The sequence below is a fragment of the Vitis riparia genome, chromosome 8, assembly GCF_004353265.1.
Source record: "Vitis riparia cultivar Riparia Gloire de Montpellier isolate 1030 chromosome 8, EGFV_Vit.rip_1.0, whole genome shotgun sequence".
NCBI lineage: Eukaryota > Viridiplantae > Streptophyta > Magnoliopsida > Vitales > Vitaceae > Vitis > Vitis riparia.
Window position 1 is genome coordinate 18,579,516 of NC_048438.1, and position 20,590 is coordinate 18,600,105.

General features: G+C 35.8%; 1 protein-coding gene and 1 pseudogene across 2 annotated transcripts; both read right to left on the minus strand.

The window, feature by feature from the left end:
* Positions 1-870: 870 nt before the first annotated feature.
* Positions 871-11,959, minus strand: LOC117919707 (annotated as a pseudogene).
* Positions 11,960-12,787: 828 nt separating this feature from the next.
* Positions 12,788-20,568, minus strand: LOC117920384 (caffeic acid 3-O-methyltransferase). 2 transcript variants are annotated; one of them, XM_034837869.1, is made up of 3 exons: positions 19,756-20,568; positions 19,597-19,661; positions 12,788-12,970 (listed from the first exon to the last, which is right to left on the minus strand). In XM_034837869.1, the coding sequence occupies exons 1-3, from the start codon at positions 20,465-20,467 to the stop codon at positions 12,803-12,805; spliced, it is 945 nt and encodes a 314-aa protein (XP_034693760.1). In that variant the 5' UTR covers positions 20,468-20,568; the 3' UTR covers positions 12,788-12,802. The 2 variants fall into 2 exon arrangements, with proteins under 2 accessions (XP_034693760.1, XP_034693759.1); XM_034837868.1 differs by lacking the exon at positions 12,788-12,970 and adding an exon at positions 17,639-18,146.
* Between the last annotated feature and the right edge of the window lie 22 nt (positions 20,569-20,590).

Consider the following 20,590-nt stretch of genomic DNA (forward strand, 5'->3'; position numbering starts at 1 on the left):
CTCTTTGGTGTCACCTACAGGAAAACATTTCCCAAGAAACACATAGCCTCTTATTTAAAGTTGGTTAAGCCTTTTTCTCCAAGCTTCTTTAACTTAATTTCCCTTGACTGAGTGAGATTTTATTTTCTTGGTGACACAAGCAGTATCATTTTGTTCGGTACTCTCTTTTGATTGCGTAATGCTTTTCTGAAGGTGCAGTTGCTCCTTGATGATCATGTAATCCTCCGTTTAGCCAAAAGTTGCTAGATACAGCTAAGGAGTAAAAAGGAAAAATATATATATATATATACCTGGGCAGCAGGGCTACGCAAGCAAGCTAGACAGATTTAATGGATGAATATCAGAAAAGATGACGAGCACAACTGACCCTTGGTCAATATATAAATAGCACGAGCCAAAATTTTATGAGGTTGGTGGCATATGCGGATCCTGGAACTACTGGAAGAATATTACTTGATGCGACAACCACCACTTTCCTCAAGCCATATTGCTTTACTGAGAATTTGCCTTCCAACATATACAACACTTTGGACCACAACAGAAATGAGCTGCTTTATGCATTACCACTAAACAAAATATTGAATGGCTTTTCTCTAAGGTCAACCAACTCTACCTATCTTTGCAGAAACTGTGGACAGTGTTCAGGCCATTGGAATGGTCTAGAAGTGTGTCTAGACCTTTGATCATGACACTAGCAAATGAAATTAACTTATCGCCTGGTTTGCATGGGCGCCCGGTATTTCATCCATAGACATTCTTGTAGTAGTTCTATAGTTAGTTTCTATTAGCTTTCTGGTAAACACTATCTGACATACACAAGCCTGAACAATGGAAATGGTCACATAGAAATCAAATTATGTGAAGTCCCTTAACATTTTTGCACACATTATTCTCGGGTCGTCTAACATTGATAGTTTGATATGGCACATGTTCATGTTATGCACCTTATATATATAATTGTTATTTTATTTACAAAGTAGTTTCCTTTGGCTAATACTACATTACACAAATCGCAAACCCTATTGTGAATCTGTGATGAATATGAGTGCAAAATGAAAATTGTGATACAACAAAAAAGATTCACCAAAAAAACTGCACCAGGGATTTGGAGAAGATAAAAGGGAAAGGATTCATGAGAACCACCTCTTTCCATTCTTGGTGACCTTGAGCTTCATCACAAGTTCCTCACGCTGAGCTTCAACCTCTGCATATTTGAGGCTCATGTGGAAGTAGCGTTCACGAATGTCTCTTAACTCTGACTCTAGGGATGATTTTGTGCGTTCATATCTTTCTTTTGGTACTACTTCACCATCAGCTGTTGATTTCCTTGAAGCATCTGCAGGACCTTTTCGCCCATCAGACAACCTGAAAAGTAATCCAGGATTCTGTTAAAACAATGAACACTGGCCTGACATAGAACTGTGACAATTGATTTATCATTCACATTGGAATAGTTCATGTTGTCTGGCATTTGCTACCTTAATATGATGAAAGATATCTGAAGTTTTTATTTGCTTATTTAGGTATATCAATATTGTTTTTTTTTTGCTATAATCCCAGTGAAAACCTATCAAAGTTGATTAACAACTTCTCAGTTAATTTTCTGTTCCTCTGTATTTTATCTTAGCTTTTAGCAATACGTCAACTGAGAAAAGCAATATAAACCTCAGCTGATTCAAGCCCAAATGCTCCACAGTCATATTAAGAGAAACCAGAATGGTCCTTAATTTTTCACTGTCTAGATTTCTGCATTCATAATCTTGTAGACTTCCATATCTTTCTTCACTACCTTCAATTCAGTATCTTGATGGTCACACTGTTGGTTCCTTTAGAGCCTTCCATATATATTTATATGCTGCTTCCTCACAATTAGATCTTAACATAGAAAAATGATCACTACATATGATCTTCACAATATGGTCATGTAATCTTTCAGTTGGGATGGGGGGTTTATAGTTATTGTCCCACGTAATGACCTTTGCAATCAGCTAGTCCTCTGCATCCCTAACCATCATATAAACACAAACAACTCCCATCTGGGGATAAGATGCAATATAGAAAACAATGGAGTGGCAAGAGTTCTACAAAGAAACCCCAGATTTAAGTTCTGGAGGCAGGAGATGGATCAAAGTGAACCATTATTTCCCAATTTAAGTGATAGAGAAGGAAGGAATCAAAATAGGACAGGTTCTGTCTCAAAGATCATTACTGGATGACAGCTTAGCTGGCTGTCAATCATACAAGACATGACCAACCAAAAACAAACTAACAACCACAGGAGCAGCCAAAAACCACAAGATATAAGCCTAGATGTAATTCAAGGACTTGGTTTAGGATGTTTGGAAATGAAAAAAATAATCCTTTTCTATCATAACAAAAGTTGTTTCATAAGCATTATTCTTCTTTTATTTAATTCTTAAAGATCAAATTAGAAAACTTTATGTGCTAATTACCCAAAAAATGCCTTGATATCCTATTTGGAACTCTTCAAATTTCTTTGGGATTTTCTCTATTTCATCCTTTTTAGTTTTTTATTTTTTATTTTTTTAAGTTAATTCTGTACTGACCACGATTAAACTCCTCCAAGCCTCTGATCATATAATCTAGAAAAAAATTAAATAAGCTGATATCTCTAGATTGGGACTATTATAAGGATATGAAGCAGATTTTTTTTTTTATAAATTGTTGACGTGTTTTGATTATCATCTATAGGCCAAAAATGAGAAATACTAGATTTGGATATTGCCTCTTTTGGAAACCATTTATGTGTCCTGCTAAAATGTTCAGAATTAATAATAAGAGATCTAATGGCATACTAAATTTGGATATTGCCTCTTGAAGATAACTTTGTTGCTGTTAAGTGAAGGTTAGTTCTATCAATGATATATCCATAGCCAGAATATGTTCCACTTATACCCACCTTTTAAGCTGAACTTTATACTTTTTATTGGCCTCCAATGCCTCAGCAAGTTCATTCTCGAGCAACTGCACCTTTGAAACAGGATCAACTCCAACAGCATGAGAATTTTTATCTTGCAAGCCATTCTTTTCATCACCCTGAAATGAATAAAAAGAAAAAATGAAAGAAGGGCAGAAGAAGCTTCAAAGAGTAAGAAGAACTCGCCTATGTTGAGAGGATTAATTTACAATCAAATACTGTCAAGCAGGATTCAACAGAGTACATGTGCAAAGGTAAAGATGTTACAAGGTTGGAGGGTCTATGTTAGCTCTGGAGGCAAAATAAAGTAGACAATTTAGATGTCTAACCTCTTGTTGATGTTGGGTGCTGTAGGTATTCTGTTGATCTTTCAAAAGTTCTCGTACTTGACCGGTCTTCGTGGATTGCTTCCTTCTATTATCACGATGTTGATTGGTGCTCTTTGCTGTTTCATTCTGCCCGATAAATCCAAGGTTAGAATTAAAGTCTATCAATATCTAAATCAACTCAACATACTATTAAAGATGAATTTCAATTTGAAGTTTTTATGTTTCCAAGGAAGAATGACACTAACCTTTGAGCTCATATGATTCACCTTGGCATTGGAGAGACCAGTAAATTTTTTACTGCTGGACTCGCTCCGACCTTGTTTCTCTTCCTTCATCAATTTCAGTTCCTCTTCAAGGGCTTCGGCTCTCTTCAGGCATTCATTCTTCTCCTCCTCAAGTTGTTCTACTTTTCGCTGAAATTGCCTGACTTCTCTCCTAATCCGGCTGAGCTCATTCTTCAGCTCAGCATCCTGAGCACAGAATGCCTCTCTTGCAGTTAAATCACCCTCCATGCGCAAAATCTTTTCTTCTAAGACAACTCGATTTAGTTTGCAGTCCTCTAATTCAGATGTGGACGTTTCCAAGCTAGAAATCTTCTCAATGAATGAAATCTTCTCTGCCTTGAGTTCTTCGTTATCTGCAGATATTAAATGCAATGAAGCTTCCATTTTTCCCCTTTCAAATTTAGCTGCATCAAACTCAGCCTTTAGAGCCAAAACTTCATCCTGAAGAGGTGCTAATTTCTGCAACTGAACCTTCAAACTAGCAGTTTCTTCCAGGAGTTGTTGGCGCTCATATTCAGAAACTGTAAGCTTTAGTTCAAGATCACTCAAAGTGGTCTTAAGTTTCTCTTCACTTGATCTATAATTTTCCAGCAACTTCAAATTTTTTTTGTGGTCAGCGATCAGCATTGAATGATTTTGTTTGGACATAGAAAGGTCACTCGTCAAGCCTTGTACCTTTTCTTCAGATTCCAGTTGGACAATATAGAGCTCATTCTCAATCAATTTAACTTTGGACTGAACTTCTTGAAGCTCAGATTCAAGTTTAGCTTTATCTGCATGTAAGCTGGATGCTTCATAAACAGAATTGGATGTTATTCTCTCTCTTTCATCATGGGTTGCAGAAATTTGATTGTTTAGGTGTTCTACCTCTTTCTGAAGCTTCTCAACTTCTGCTGTCTTCTCCGAGTACCTCTGATTGAACAAGCTTTCCCCCAGAATAAGTTTCTCCTTCTGTTTCCTGTTTTCTTGAAGTAGAATATCTAATTCTGAAGTGAAGATTTTCTCTTTTGAAGCCATATCTTCAAGCATTGAAGAAAGATTTTTTCTAAAACTTCTACTCTTTTGGAGCAATTGGCAAATCTTTTCTGTGATTCCCTCAATTTGGCCTCCAATAGAGTAGAGCGCTCATGCAACTCCAGTTTTTGCTTTCTCAACTCTCCATTGGACTTCTGAAGAGAGCTGCACTCTTCAATGAGCCTCTCAGCAGTGGCCTTTAATTTAGGGTTTGCTCTTTTCAGGTAGTCACACTCTTCTTGAGCTTCTGACCATTAGTTTGCATGTCCTGTAGTTTTTGTTCTATAACCACCTTCTGTGTCTCCATCTCAATTGCCAGTCTTCTGATCTCATCTTGGAAACTCGAGGCTACAGATTTAGAATTCTCTAGTTCCAGTTGGCAGGATGCTCTCTCATCTGTCAAATACCTTAGTTGAGCTTCCAAGCCTGATGTGCGTTCTGATAACTGAACATTCTCTAGTTCTAACTCAGATATATGGAGCTCTAGTTCACGCTTTCCATTCTCTAGCTCTGACATTTTCCTCCGAAGGATCCTGTTGGCAGAAACATGGGAATCCACACTGCTGCTAAGCACCATTAAATCATTTCGCAAATCATCCAAGCATTTGGAGGTAATATTACTTTCTCTCACCACAATTTCAATGTTTTCCTCCAGCTGAGTTTTTTCTTTTTGAAGCTCAGAAACCTGACTTTCTGATTCCCTTTGGGACTGTCTAAGGAGACCAATTTCCTCTTCCTTTGATAGCAGACAAGCTTCAAGCTTATTAGCTCAGACTTTCTTTCTGTCAATTCCTTATCCAGATCTGTAACTTTAACTCCCAGTTCCATCTTTGAACTCTCAATTTCATGAATCGATCGATAAAGATTATTTTCCTTTACAATGTAGTCTTCCAGCTTCTTTTGGGCCTCTATAATTGTTCTGCTCCCATCCCTGATCTCAGCTTCATCATGTTTGCGAACTTCTTCACATTCAATTATCCTTGCTTCCAATAATCTGTTCAGTTCTACTAAACAGTTCAAGATAGATTCCACATGGTCTCTCTGAGCAATCACATCTACACTCTTCAAATCAACTAAGTTATCAATATCGCAGCCACATTCTTCATTTACATTAGAAGATACACCATACCATGGTTTCTTTATTTGAGACAGAGCCATCTGAAGCTGTTTAAATACTTCAGAAAAAATAGTTGATGTTCCAAAGGCAGCAAGCTGATCCTCCCCATGCACTTTCTTCTCCAGCTCTTGTTCCAGATGGCATATTTGGAGCTTAAGTTCACTCACTTCTGACTCAGAACTGGAATAAGATTTAGCCGGAACCTCAGTGGATGAAAAATCAAAGGATGCGCTTCCTCCCATGGATTTGCTTTTTGATTCCTTAAGCTTGAATAAGAGTTCCAGATTTTCATCTGTGAGCTCATTGCAATCTCTCTCTAGCTCCTCCAACTTTACTTTCAAGGCTTCAATTTCTTTGATCAGACTTTCATCACCTCCATTATTGGCAACCATTTGCTCTGAATTTGTTCCTTTGATAGACTCGGATAATCTTGCTTCCAAGTCGACGATTTCTTCTTCTTTAGCAGATAATTTGGATTTGTATCCTGTCTCAACATCCAAAATAGCCTGATTACTCAAACTCCGTTCATTCTCTAACTCATGGTTTTTGTCTTCCAAGGCTTGTTCCAGAAATCCCACCTTAACTTGTAAATTTTTCTCCGAATCCTGCAATTGTTGCAGCTGGAGTGCTACATCCTTGTTTTCTGCTAAACTCTCATGGATGGAGCTATCTGCATCATTGAGTTTCAACCGTAAAGCTGCAAGATCCTCTAGCTCAATTTTCTGCTTTTCTACGTCAATTCCAGTTCCTGAAGGACAGAAACAAGCTCAATGTTTGACTCTTGACTTCTCCTCAACTGCAGAGCAAGATTTGCATTGGATTCTTTCTGAAATTTTATCTCATCCTCTAGTTCCTTTTGAATATGGGTTGCTCCTTCATCTTGAAATGTGGACTCCCCCATGGCTTGTTTCATCTTGATTCCTCTAACAATATTTTCAGTTGATCAATTTCTTTCTTCAAGCATCACGTTCTGAGTATGCTGCTGAAAGCTCCATATCCAAAGTTGCCTGGTTTTTTGACTGATCAGAGAACTCCTTCCTCAGGATTTCTAAATCAAGCATTAGCTTCTGCGAATTTCTTTCCCACATTTTTGCTTCTGCACGAAGCTCTTCTATTGTATCTTCTGCAGCTTCCAGAAGGTTTTTAGAAGAACCACCATTTGTCAAGGATGATGAGGCAATAACATTTGAAGCACTTAGAGCTATGTCTGGCGGAGGATTCTGAGAAAGATTTCCTGAACCCATTACCCTTGAATTAAATAATGAATGAATTGATTGAGGAGGATCTTCAAAGGTATATTTGTCGTGAGATGCACTAGTTTGGGAACTGGTTGAGTCATCTCTTCCAGTGGGTTTGTTCCCATCACCATTCATGTTGTTTGCAGAGGAGAAACTTCCCCTTACTACAAATCCCCAGCAGAGTCAAAGCTGTGATTGGAACCTGATGTGGAGAAACTTGTTTCCTGCAGGGAAGTGAGGATGTTATGTCAATTGCATAGTAACAACAAAGAATGATTAAAGTAATTAAGTATGGCCTCTTTTGCATACACCATATGCACACCACAGCAGAAAATTAATAAATCCATATACAGAGCCCCCGATTACTGGGAGTATATATGAATATGATTTCATGGCTTGTACTCAAACATTTATAGGAATTTTATATATTTATGTCTTTTTCTGCATCATAAGCCAGTTTAATAACTTGGGGCAAAGATTGCAGTTAAATTCCCTAAATGAGGCAGGAATGCTTGTTCGCCAACCAGATTAATAGGATCAATTTGGAGATTGAAAGAAAAGATTTTAATGAACTCACACATTAGTTTTTTCCTTAATCCTTTTGTTGTAGGGTATGTTCAGTGCTGAAAGAAGTCTATGTTTCAATGAAGAGTTCATTCAAAACAAGTACAAGTTTTGACCAAATAGGATGGAATGCACTGTAGAGAGCTATAGGAAGATAATGTGTAGGGCACTCCTCCTATTACATAATACAATATATATACTATAGGAATTCCAATTGTGGTTCTATTCACTATTTAGGAGTTGGATTCAAGCTGTCTCCGGCTCCAGCTCTCAAGGAACAGCTGAAATGCGTGTTGTAGTGTGGTTTCTTCAAATTCCAATCTCCATAAGTTCCTGAGACCAATTTAGAGGCTTACAAGAGATTCCACCTTTATTTTCTTGAAAAATGTGTACAAGAAGGTGTATCAACATTTTTATAGTGGCGCCTGTTCTAAATTTTTTACTTTCTGCATTATTCTATAGTTATGATGTGTTGACGCTCAAGGACATGTTGTATCTGTTATGTTATGCAGTATATTTTTCTTTGAATATTGAAGCTAACATAACAATGCACCAAGGGGAGCAAATGGGCTGAGAAGTACATACATAGAATAGAAAACACAGCAGAGGAGGATATCACAACAAACAGCATACTAAATCTATCAAATATTTCACAAGATGAGAGATCATTATTCAAAGTTTGCAGCACTATTCCACAAAGTAAAATGTGATTAACCTTATAAAATTCCTAGTAATTGTTAATGTGATTTAGCCATAAAGTAATTTTTTAGGAAAGTGAGACAATCGGTCTTGGTTCAGCTTATTAGATATTGACAAAGATATAGATTTTCAAGTTTGTAGATCACATGGCTCTAATTTTTTTTATGACTAAGCAGTGGTTCAGACAATTCTAATGACATTGGACACATAATGTTGTCTTCTAAAATCATCAGGCAAGAAAAATTATGCACAACTGACATGTTCTTGCATTGAGCATGAGCATAACAAAAGATGGGAAATCCACCATGTTTAAGTACAACAGAAGAGAGTTATACAACCAATGATGAGAGAAAAAGTGTCACACCCTACTCCCAAGTTCTCCAGGATGTGAGGCAGGGCCCAAGTCTTTACTAGAGGATGATCCTCCATTCTTTGCAGCATTATCAGACCCATCCAACTCTATATCTGTATCATGATTATCCACCTTTGGATCCTCTTCATGGGAATTTGTGTCTTTGGATTCCTCATCCCTAGAAACATGCAGCAAAGCTTCCAAATGAAACGAACTAGTGGAAATTCAAACAAAGAATAAAGAAGCTTCAGCATCAAGAACAAACCTTTGTTTTATCCTTGGTGTTAAGCAATGAATTTTTACCTACAAATTAGACAGACAAGAAAAACAGAGTTAGAGCCAGAATGGCAGATCTGATGGCTTTTAGTAGTGGCAGTGCACTACCAAACAAGCTAATGCTAAATACAAGGCCATAACTACAAAGTGAAAAAACCATCTGAGAGATGGAGAATAGTAATGACTGCTAACTAGCTATAGGCTTGAACTTCACATTGTCAGTTCAATAACTCTATTTCTCTATGAGTTACACCATCAGTAATTGCTTTTAACTTATTTTAAATAGAACGAGAAATTTGCTTAGTACTACTTGTGAATTTCCTTTCACTTTGCTTTGTGGATTCGAAGGCTTCTCTCCTTTTCCTCTTCGACAACTTCTCTCCAAGTCAAGAATGGACTTCTTACATAATGAATTTCAAAATTTTCTGGTTGATCATGAGAATAACTTTCTAGATTTAAAAAAAAGATATTTGAAAAAATTATGAACCATTGTCTCAATTCTAATGACTGGCAACAGCTAACAAAACAAAGCAAAGCATTGTTTTTACTGTTGCTAGATCACAGAAGCCTAGTGAAATATCCCACCACATTGCCTGCGTTTCACATACCCTTCACAAGAGGAGAAGGGTATGTGAATGCAGCACAGATTAAGAGCAGTCATAGAGTAGATGTGACCACAGAGAGTGGTGAACAAAGGTCTTGTTAAGACCCTAGTGGTTTGAAGGTTTTGATAAAGTTTTGTCATAGACATTTGGGACATTTTTAGATGCACCTTCCTTGGAATATTCTTATTTCCATTTGTATCTATATCTCCTATATCCTTTAGGCATCAATCTCCCATCGTGTTTTGTGGGAATTAGGAATCATCCACTCTCCCCCACAATGACTTTTACGTGGTGTTTTGGGGAATGCATGGTAGAGTATTCGTCATTGACATGAAAATATGACTCACAGTTTCTGTTATGAAGAATTGTAGATTAGTGATTGAAAAAACAACTAAGACATCACATGCCAAACTAATAAATATTTAACTATTAACCGCTTTAAGAGAGACTATCTTCCACATTTTTTCCCTTTTGGGTGGAAAAGCTCCTCGCAAAAATCATACTCCTCACTTAATGACAGAACATTTAGAATCTTCCATTTAAAATGCAGTCGAGGAATCTCAAATAACTCAAATATAATCTTCCATAGAAACAAAGATATATGTATATGTGTGCATGCATATACATATAGAACAAGGAGAAAATTCTCTGAAATAAAATTTGACTCATTGGATTAAACTAGCCTCTACATCTCCTGTCCATTCAACATCTTGGAAATCACAGATAGAAAATCCTTGATCCTGCTACTCAATTCATTCTCAAACAAACCACTCTCAATTTCTAGTTGACTGCAATCAAATCTTCATAAGTAAATCCCTGATCTTTAAATTTTGTAATAATGGAAATATCACCAGCATGAGTGTATGACTCACTTGTAAAATTGTCCCATGATTGCACTTCTTCAAAGGCAATGAAACTGAAACAGAGGCACTTGAACTCATGTAACTTGCCATATTGATGGTAGCCTCTCCAAGGATTCCAGATCTAGCTGATCCCTATAATAAGAAGTCACTAGGAATTATAACAGTTCATTTAAAGAAAGCAAAGGATAATGAACAAAAAGAAAATCATTTCCTGGTCCATAGAGAATAAAACAACAATAATCATAATTGCCAATCTGTTATTTAAGTAGCGATAATCAGCAACGAAAGGATGTGCACATTGTACAGAGTTGACAATACTAAGACCCCTCAAGCGTTGTCTCCCATTACAAGGACAATTTGTCAAAGAAATGCATGGTTAGAACATAGAGTTGATGGGTAGTAACAACAATAATACCATGGAAACAACAAACTTGAAGAGAAACTCCTCCAGATCCTTCGAGTTATCCTCTTGGGAAATCCAAATTGATTCTGACAGGGTTTCTGTCCATTGACAATTTCCATTCCGTGTTGATGCTTTGCTCGACTTTGCAATTGATTTACCTGTTTCGACGGAGACAATAGATACAAAAAGTTTGTCCCACCCTTTTGGCACCTGTTACCACAAAATACTAGTAGTTAGCAGAAGGAGTGACAATTCACCACAAATCCTAGATACTCAATTCAGCAAAAGCCTTTCTTTGAACCAAATGGGGTTAGCTATACAATATCATTAATCTGATGGAAATAAATCCTCAGTCTATCACTTGGTTTGAAACAATTCCACCATTCAGCAGTAGACGATAGTTTTAAGTATTCAACCTCTTTAAGAATCTCAGAAGACTATGAAAATTTTCACAATCATAGTAGAAAACATGCCATTATTTAATACTTAGATCAAACCTCTCATGAACAAATCCGGCATATGAAATAAAAGATAGTTTTTCGGTCTTGCATAGTACGGAATTCAAAATTTTGACCAGAAAAACTTATAGCAGTTCGAGCAACATTCTGGGAAATCGTTAATGGTGAAGTTTCTGTAAGGCATTGCAACATTTTCATGAAAATTATCAATGTTTTTGAACGAGAAAGTGCATTACAAGAAAGCAGAGCCTACGTTTAATTCCATCAAAGAAGGAAGAAGAGGAAAGAAAGGTAAAATGCTTGAAAAGGGCTTATATTCTCACGCATTTTCCTTCCTTTTCCACCAAACAGGGAGCGTACCTGAGTAGCCTGAAAGTTTGAGAATTTGAAATCAACCCTCTCCCCTGATTTAGCCGCCTTGTTCCTATGCAACCTGAACATTTTTTTTTTAATTCCCTTTCTCTCTCCAAACTCTAACAAATTCAGAAAACAACCACCATTATCACAAACTCATCGCCTACTTAGTGGGAGAAACGAATGATGAAAGAATCGAGTGACAGAACCAAAGCAGAGGGAAGGGGAGGGAGAGAGTTAGCTAGCTGGTCATTATTGTAGGTTGTTGTTTTATTTTCGCACACTGCTTTTCCTTTTCTTTGGCGTCTCATTCATGTGTATGACAACGAGCGAGTATACACGAACAATGCACTCAAGCGCATATGCGGAACCAGCCGGCCCCATTTATAATTTTAAACCAGTGTGTATGTTCATCTCCAGCGTACATTAAGAGGTCATTACGTGTTCAAAATAAATTGCCTTATAAATCTATAATTCGACAAGAGAAAGGAAGAAAGAAGTGGGCCATCCCCTCGGCATCATCGACACTGTGATATTCCCACGATTTTTTCCGATGTCTTCCATTCCTTCCGTTTGTTTTGTCTGCTACTCTACATTTTTCTATGGAATGTCCGACCGCTACACTCCTCTCCTAATTTACCCACCGCTTTGATTTGATTGATGGTTTTTTTTTGGCTGTTGCCCCATTCATATTTCTTTATCTGCATCCAACCACACTTATCTTCACTTCTAATTAACAAACAAACATACAAAAGTTGAAGGTTTTGTATAAAATAATTCATAGATGATGTTACTTTCATTGTCTGCACCCAATTTTAATTTTTCGAATTGGTATGGAAATGACTACAAATTAAAATTATAACCATTCACAGTTATAATAGAAACAAAATCAAGATTGGGACTTAGTTTGATAATTTGATAGATGGTTCTGATAAAGTGCTTTATTTTATTTCAAAAGTTAGAAAAGAGTTTTCCAAAGAAGAGGAGGGACCTCCACAAATTCCAAAGGAAGAGCTGTAGTTTGTGACCAAAGCTATGGTAAGACTGCTTTTGGGCCTAAGGATCAGTACAAAACAGTACCTTGCTGGAATCTAAAAGAAGAGCTCGGAGTTGTTTCTTTAATCGAGGCTCAAGTAACAAAGTGATAACTGGTAAGTAACTACCGCTAACAGCTTTCTTATTACAGTTGCTCCAATGTTTTGGTGCAATGTTTGATATAGAATGCTCGTAAATGGGGGAAACTTGCAGAGAGAACCATCTGCCGAAATTCTTCTTCAGTCCTATGCTACACCTTGGCTCTGTTGATTGTCATGACAACGATTGTCTCCCTCCAAGAGGGTTGTGTTTTAAGACTATTGTCGCACTCCTTTGGCAGCACAGACTCACAGGTATCATCTTTCCACCCACCGGGAGTGCAATGGAGCAGTTCCTCATGATCAGCCTGCATTCTTCATCACTCCAAGTTGTCAACACCCATTGTCAAATACAGTATCTGTGCTAAAAATACGAGACAAACGCATTTACTTGTGATATTGGCATTATTGAGACAGGGAGAGTGTGGATGCTCACTGTGTAGCATATATCACATGTTCAGTGTTCTTTAGAATCTCAAAATATACATCACATCAGTTTTTGTGGACCATATCGCAAAATTCAGTCCAAAAAGCATCCATCATCATGTCCATTTCAACCAGCTTTTTTCTTGTGTAACATTACATGATGCCAACTCCGGACACAGAAAGATTCGTATATCAGTTGTGGACCGTCTTTGAGTTTTTCTTTCCCAATGTCCGCCACTCATTTAGACTCACTAAGAGAGTTTTACAGCTTCAGAAAAGTCCCAGAGTAGAAAAATATGCAACAACGCATCACCAGGGCCCCCTTCGGCAAAAGCACTTAAAAAAAAAGTCATATAATATGATTGTTTAACTAGTCTCTTCTCAGATTGCTCGGTAACTTGGGCTCTTAAATATCAATAATTTTCATTTCTTCTTACCAAAATGTATGTTCCCAACATGTTTGGGAAAAAAAGAAAAGAAAGGAAGAGGATAGATACAATGTGTTAATGGTATGAGAGGGAGAGCATCAAGATCCAGTCGCACCAAACATCAAACTTGAAACATAAGTAATAAATACCTTCCAAATGAAGTCATAAAAGCAGGGAACCAACCCAATGAAGTTAATGACACAGGGATCCAACTGACTGAACTTGAACTTGTATAAGTACAACCACTGAAAAGTTGCTATTATCTCCTGATGTTGCCAAATCAATGTATGAAAAAGAGAGATTTTAGGTCCAGGGCAGTGGGTTTCATACTTGACTGGACAAGTACCTCCTGAACAATATTAGATCCAGGCTGCCCTCCACGCCTAATGAGGGGGCTTGGCTTGAATCTTCAATTCTCGAGTTTGAGATCAATTTGATGAGCCAACTTATTGAAAAATTCTAAGGCACGAGTACAAGCCCCCATCAGAGTGGAACTCATTACTACTGGACAAATTGAGATGGCTCTCATTCCGTAATTGTAGAAATTCTGAGCCTTGCTGATATTGCCAAGTTTGGAAGCATTACGAGTGTGTAATGGAATTACGAATTAGGTATTCTTTACCATTGGAGATTGAGATTGTGGGAGAATAAGGAAAACATTATTTTAGCGTTGTCCAAATGTGATTAGTTAATAAATAAATAAATCAATTAAATATGCTTTTTTAAGGTAGTTGAGTAGGTCTGCTATAGTAAGATAGAAGAAAGAATTGCATTTTTTAGCACCCGCGTGGAAAATAAAAAGAAGAAAAAATTGTGGTTAACTCATGGTAAGACGAGATGAGGGTTAAAAGGTAGTTTCGAAATTTTGATGATTTTACTGTTGGATTGTATGTTTTGAGGGTTAGTTTCCTTAAAATATACGTATCTTGAAAATTAAAACTCAAACTTCTCAAAAATGTTATTTTCTTTTAGGGGTCCATTCCATTTTTTAATGGCATGATGATAATTTTAATATAGACTTGCAGAGTGATTCAAATTATAAATCTACCTTCACTTAATTAGGTTATGTGTGCAACATATGACATTTATGTCCAATCAATCTAATCTCGTTCAACAAAAAAAGTCACAATGTTGGTCTTTAAGAAACTTGAAGGACAATTTGTTTGATTTTAAACCTAAGAAGATAATGTGCAAAACACAAGACAAGTTGAAGGGATAAAGTGTATTAAACTCTCATTTTAATTAATTGAAAAGGTAAAATTCACTTAATAATCAAACAAATCATATGATATTCCTAATTTATTTCATAAATCAAATAACAAATTATAATATATTTAAATATATATATATATATATATATATATATCATTTGATCTATTTTAGGGAATTCAAACATTTTGATACTTTAAAAATAAATGAAAATAAAGAAAGAATTATAGGATGACTTAGTGCATTATTAACCCTTACTTCAAAGAAGTCACTCAAATTCTTCAGAAAAAATTGCTCAAATTCTTGAAAGAATTAATCTACACCTTTAAATTGTAGAATGAAGCAAATAGTATAACTTTCTTATTTCGTACTCTTCAAATCAAAGTTTTTTGGAGATCATTTTTTTCCTCTCTATTTTGTCTTTTCAATTTTTTTTTGTGATATGAAGAACAATTGAACTTTTATTTTTCTCTCTTTTCTTTCTCATTATTTGATACCATGTTGAGTTTTTGATTTTTTTTTTTTTTATCTTTGTGAGATTTTATTTGCTTACAAAATAACATCTATTTTTAATTATAAGGTTTTCAATTTAATTGTTGTTGAAAATGTAATAGATTTAACCTTATTTTCCATATTAATTTATTTTTTGTATTCGTATAGTTGTATTTATAATACTTAATTGGTTCTTCTATTTATTGATGGTTTAATTTATTTTTTATGAATTCCTTTGTAGGGGTATTCTTTTTTATTATTATGTCTAAATATTTCCAAAAAGTATAAGGTTTTGTTTTACCCTCTAAAGGCCGTACAAGGTTGTCTAAGGTTTCACTATCTAAACTATACACACTTGGTTCTTCTACTTTCTAGTCAATATTTTTTACAAATTTTACAAATTCTATTATAGTACCTGTTTAAGGACAAATTTTACAATTCAATTACAATTTAAATTTTCCTGTATGCGGTTTTTTTTTTTTTTTTTTTGCATGTGTGTTTTTTTTTCAATTAAATACAATATAAAAAATAATGATGATATTACCACATTTATCATAATTAATTTATATTTAAAAATATGTATATTTTTTTTATGTTTTATAAAAAAATTGAAATAAATATTTTACTTAAATGAGTAATTTTCCTGGACTAATAAATTAATAATATATTTATATATTTTATAATAAATAAATTAATAATAAATTCATACTCATATATTTTTTATATAAATAATTTGATAATAAATTGATATTTATGTATCGTTCAATCATTTTCCTAAGTTAAAAACTAAAAGTTCAATTTTAAATTTATGATTTTTATTTATTTATTTACATTATATTAATATTTATTATCTTATTATTATTATATTTATTTATATATCTTTTAATATTAAACAAATATTAATATTATGTAAAGAGATGAATATTTAACCCTTCATCATTCATTGGAAGATCAAAGATAAGTAAGCATAAATTTATTTAAAAATATATTAATATGAATCTATTTATTATCAATAAAAAATTATAGAAATTTATTATTAATTTATTAATATAAAAATTAATACAAACGCTTTTGTTTAAAATTTTTCTATTATATTTTGTAAAATATTTTTAAAAACATATTTTATTACTTTGCACGTATTTTTTAACTAGTAATTAATAAATATCTTTAAAAATTCCATCTAAACATAACTTTTCTCCAACAAACTTGGTTTTATGTCAAAGTTTTGAAAAATAAATCTACCCTTTTCCATTATTGAATTTGAAAAATAATCCATTTTGAATGGATAAATACCAAATATATATATTTAAATGATTTTTACCATAAAAAAAAAAAAAGAAAAAAGAAAAAGTGATGACATTTTGGTTGCCTAACTTTTAGGCCAAAAAGAGTGAATAGTTAGATTTATAAATTGTTCAAAATTCTTCAAACCAAACAAGGAGATGCGGAAATGATAAATCACAATGGCTACAAAGTCAAATCCAAATAGAAAATTAAAGACATTAATAAAAGAAAGTGAGAGTATTATAAAATATCCTAAAAAGTTAGTGTTCTAAAGAGTTCATGTGGATACATAACTTGTGTAAGATATTTAAAGAATTGTAAAGTATTTTAGAGTAGTGGAAACTATTGAAGCATCCAAAGAGTTTCTCGAGTCTCTTGAGTGCCTATAAATAGGGAATAATCTCATTTGATCAAGACATCAATCATTTGTTTACATTATGAGTTGAGATCGGTCTGCTTACATTGTGAGTTAAGATCGATGTAAGGCTTAAGGCTCACTTAGCAATTTCAAGAGGCTTGAATTGTTTGAGTGTTGATGTCATTCTCATCTCTCTCGTATCTCATGGATCTCACATAGTCGATCACCTCCCCCAGTTTTAATCCGTGCATTTCTTTAGGTTCAATCTCTATGGATTAGGGTTAAGGTTTCCTCATGTTCAATTTCTCCCGATTAAGGTCTTGGTTCAATCTTTCCCAATTAAGGTTAGAGTTTCCCTAGGTTCAATCTATCAAAGGAATAAATTTTACACTCTCATCCCTATCTCTCCGACCAATTAGGGTCTCTCATCTCGATTTGTTTTCTCATTTCTCTTGTTTCATCACCTATCACCGTATTCACATAGGTCGTCTTTTATACATATCCACATTCTTGCACTTTCACCTACTTTTTTTTTTCTCCAAAAATGAAGACTAAACCTTAAAAAAAAATCCATGTGCCTATTTCAAGTGCAATAACAAAATGTGCAATATATAAAATAGGTATAAGGTTTTTAAATCTTAAATTTTTATATTATTTTAAAGGATTTACTTTGAATTTAGAATTGACTAACTCTTGAAAAGAGTTTTCTAAGAGGAGAGAGATGCTCCACAAACTCCAAAACAAGAGCTCTAGTTTGTAACCAAAGTTACGGTAAGACTGATTTTGGGTTCAAAAATCAGTACAAAACTACACCTTGAAATCTAAAAGAGGAGCTTCTAGTTATCTCTTTAATTAAGGCTCAAGTAATGAGATTGATAAATAACTACAAATGACCCCATCTTACTACAGTTACTGTAATGTTTTGATGCACAATGTGCATGATTTATTAATCTGAGCAACAGATTAGGGCCTCCCAATGTGAGAATTCCATTTCCTTGGGTGTTGAATTTTACTTCTGGAAATCACTTTTGGAACTCTAAGACAGTATAGAAATAGTCAATATAGAATGCTTGTAAATGGGGGAAACCTGCAGAGAGACCCAGTTGCCTAAATTCTTCTTCAGTCCTATGCTTACCCTGGGCTCTGTAGATTGTCATGACAAAGATGTCTCCTTCCAAGAGGGCTCGTGTTCTAAGACTATTGTCTGACTCCTTTGGCAGCACTGGCTCGCAGGCTATCATCTTTCCACCCACCGGTAGTGCATTGTAGCAGTTCTTCATGATCAGCTTGCATTCTTCATCAGTCCAAGTTGTCAACACCCACTGTCAAATTAACATTACAAAATTAAAAAGAATAAGTTTAATGTCAAGAAAGTAAGTTCCATTTCCTGAATAAACCTGCTCAAAATTTTCACGTGGAACTAGTACAGCTACCACTATTCAGAGTGTACTAAGAAAGTATATAAGTTAAAAAATACCACAGGAACACAAGACACGCTTACATGTGATATTAGCATTATTGAGAAGGGGCTGGAAGAGTGTTGATGCTCACTCTGTAGCATATAGTGTTCTTTAGAATCTCAAAATATACCTCACATCACAATTTGTGGACCACATAAAAAAATCCAGTCCAAAAAACATCCATCATCATGTCCATTTCAACCAGCTTTTTTCTTGTCCGCTGCTCATTTAGACTCACTAAGAGGGTGAAAAATGTTCACTCATTACTCCAGAAGTTTTAAGCCTCAGAAAAGTCCCAAAGTAGAAAAATATGCACCAAGGCCCCTTGCTGCAAATGCATCATCAAAATTCATATGATATGATTATTTAACTACAGTGTCCTCTCAAGTTCAATCTCATGTTGAACCAGATTGGTTGGTTACTTTTATGGCTAAAAGAAAGAAGAGTAGAGGGGCTCTTAATATCAATAATTTTCATTTCTTCTTCTGCTAAAAGGCATATTCCCAAGCCAACATACTTAGGAAAAAGAAAAAAAAAAGAAAGGAAAATCGCACGTATAAGGTGTAAATGGTGTCAGGGGCGAGTATTGGTATCAAGATCCAGTAACACCAAACATTAAGCTTGAAACATAAGTGATTAATACCTTCCAAATGAAGCCATAAAAAGAGGGAACCATCCCAATAAAAGAGGGATCCAATCGACTAAACTTAAACATGTATGACCATTGGAAAGTGGGTTTCATACTTGAATTGACAATTACCTCCTGAACAACATTAGATCCAGGCTGCCCTCCACACCTAATCTCACCATACATGCGGTGGCTTGGCTTGCATCTTCAAATCTTCACTTGAGAATCGATTTGATGAGCCAACATATTGAAAAATTTTAAGGCCCAGGTACCAGCCCTCAACAGTGTCAAACTCATTACTTCTGGACAAATTGTCCTTTTTGAATAGGTAGTATGTATAAATTAATAACCGCTAAACAAGAAAGACCGCCAAAGGGAAAACAGGACAAACCACCCTCCCTCTCGAGAAGACATCACTTAATATTTAGAATCAATCAAATGTACCCAACCTTCTTTTATGTACATACTAACCAAAGCTGAAAGGTTACAAAGGAACCAATGTTTTAACTTCTGGTGAGTCTAGTCCTCACTTTCAAAATATATTATAATATATTGAGCAATTCAACTATAATAAGATAGGAAAAAGAATCATGCTTCTTCGGGGTTGAAATGACAAAAATGGAATTGGAAAAAGCACGTCTAAAATATTGCTGTGAGAAATGAGAAGGGAAAAGCAGGACGCACCTTCATAAAGATAGCATCGCCATCAGGAACAGATTTGAACATGTCACCTCCAACGTGGGTCACACCTGCAAAAATCCAACGACCCTGATTAACTCTACATCCATTTCCCACACTCAAACCTTCCTCTTATCCATCTCAAAAACACTCTAATATTCTCACCGGGAATGTCTGGGGCCTTGGCTACGACCTCCGGCAAGTCAAAGTTTATCCCCTCCTTAATATTTGTGTGTTTCTGTAAGATCATCCTCAGACAATCCCCTGCACTCCCACCAACGTCCACCAATCGTTGCACTCCATCAAACCCATTGTACCCGTTCAAAATAGCCTTCATGAAGGGCACGGATACCCCCGACATTGCCCTCTGCATCAGATCGTTCATCTCTGGTTTCTTACCATAGTAAGAATAGGCCGGCTCGCCGTTGGCTTTGACGAAGGGCTCGGTGGTGGAGTCCACAACGGCCTCGTGAACCAATGGCCACGCTGTCATCAACTCCTTCTGGTAGTGCTGCAGCACATACGCTCCGTAGGAGAGGCCGTCCGCATCGGTGACCAGCGTTTTTCCGATGTCGGTGAGGGAGTATTTCCGAAGGACTTGCTCGGAGGAGGGGTCGGTTAGGAGGTGCTCGGCGAAAACGCCGTAAGTGGTGAGAAGGCGGAGGATGCGTTGGAGATTGTGGGGATCACCGGAGGGGAGGACACGTGTTAGGATCTGGGAGGCGGAGAGGGGAGCGTTGGAGCCACCTTGCCAGATGGCATCAGGGACGTTGAGGCGTACGATAGCGTGGAGGCACATAGGGACACTGATCATGTTGGTGAGCTCCAATATAGCCAATCTGGCTTGATTTCGGCTCTCCAAGGTTTCGTCTTCCATGACTGCCTCTTTTTCTTTCTGTAGACTGCACTCTCTTCTCTTGGCCTTGGTTGGATGAAGGAGAGAGTCCCTTCCACTTTCCACCTATGGAGGGTGTTTTGGTCAATTTATCAGACGATGCTT

What these genes read in the sequence shown, in the direction of transcription:
- LOC117920384 (XM_034837868.1), bottom strand. Translation starts at nt 20,467, where the DNA reads ATGGAAGACGAAACCTTGGAGAGCCGAAATCAAGCCAGATTGGCTATA. An exon ending in CAAGGCCCCAGACATTCCCG is followed by an intron (nt 19,662 to 19,755) that starts GTGAGAATATTA and finishes GGATTTTTGCAG; the next exon opens with GTGTGACCCACGTTGGAGGT. An exon ending in GCGATGCTATCTTTATGAAG is followed by an intron (nt 18,147 to 19,596) that starts GTGCGTCCTGCT and finishes TTAATTTGACAG; the next exon opens with TGGGTGTTGACAACTTGGAC.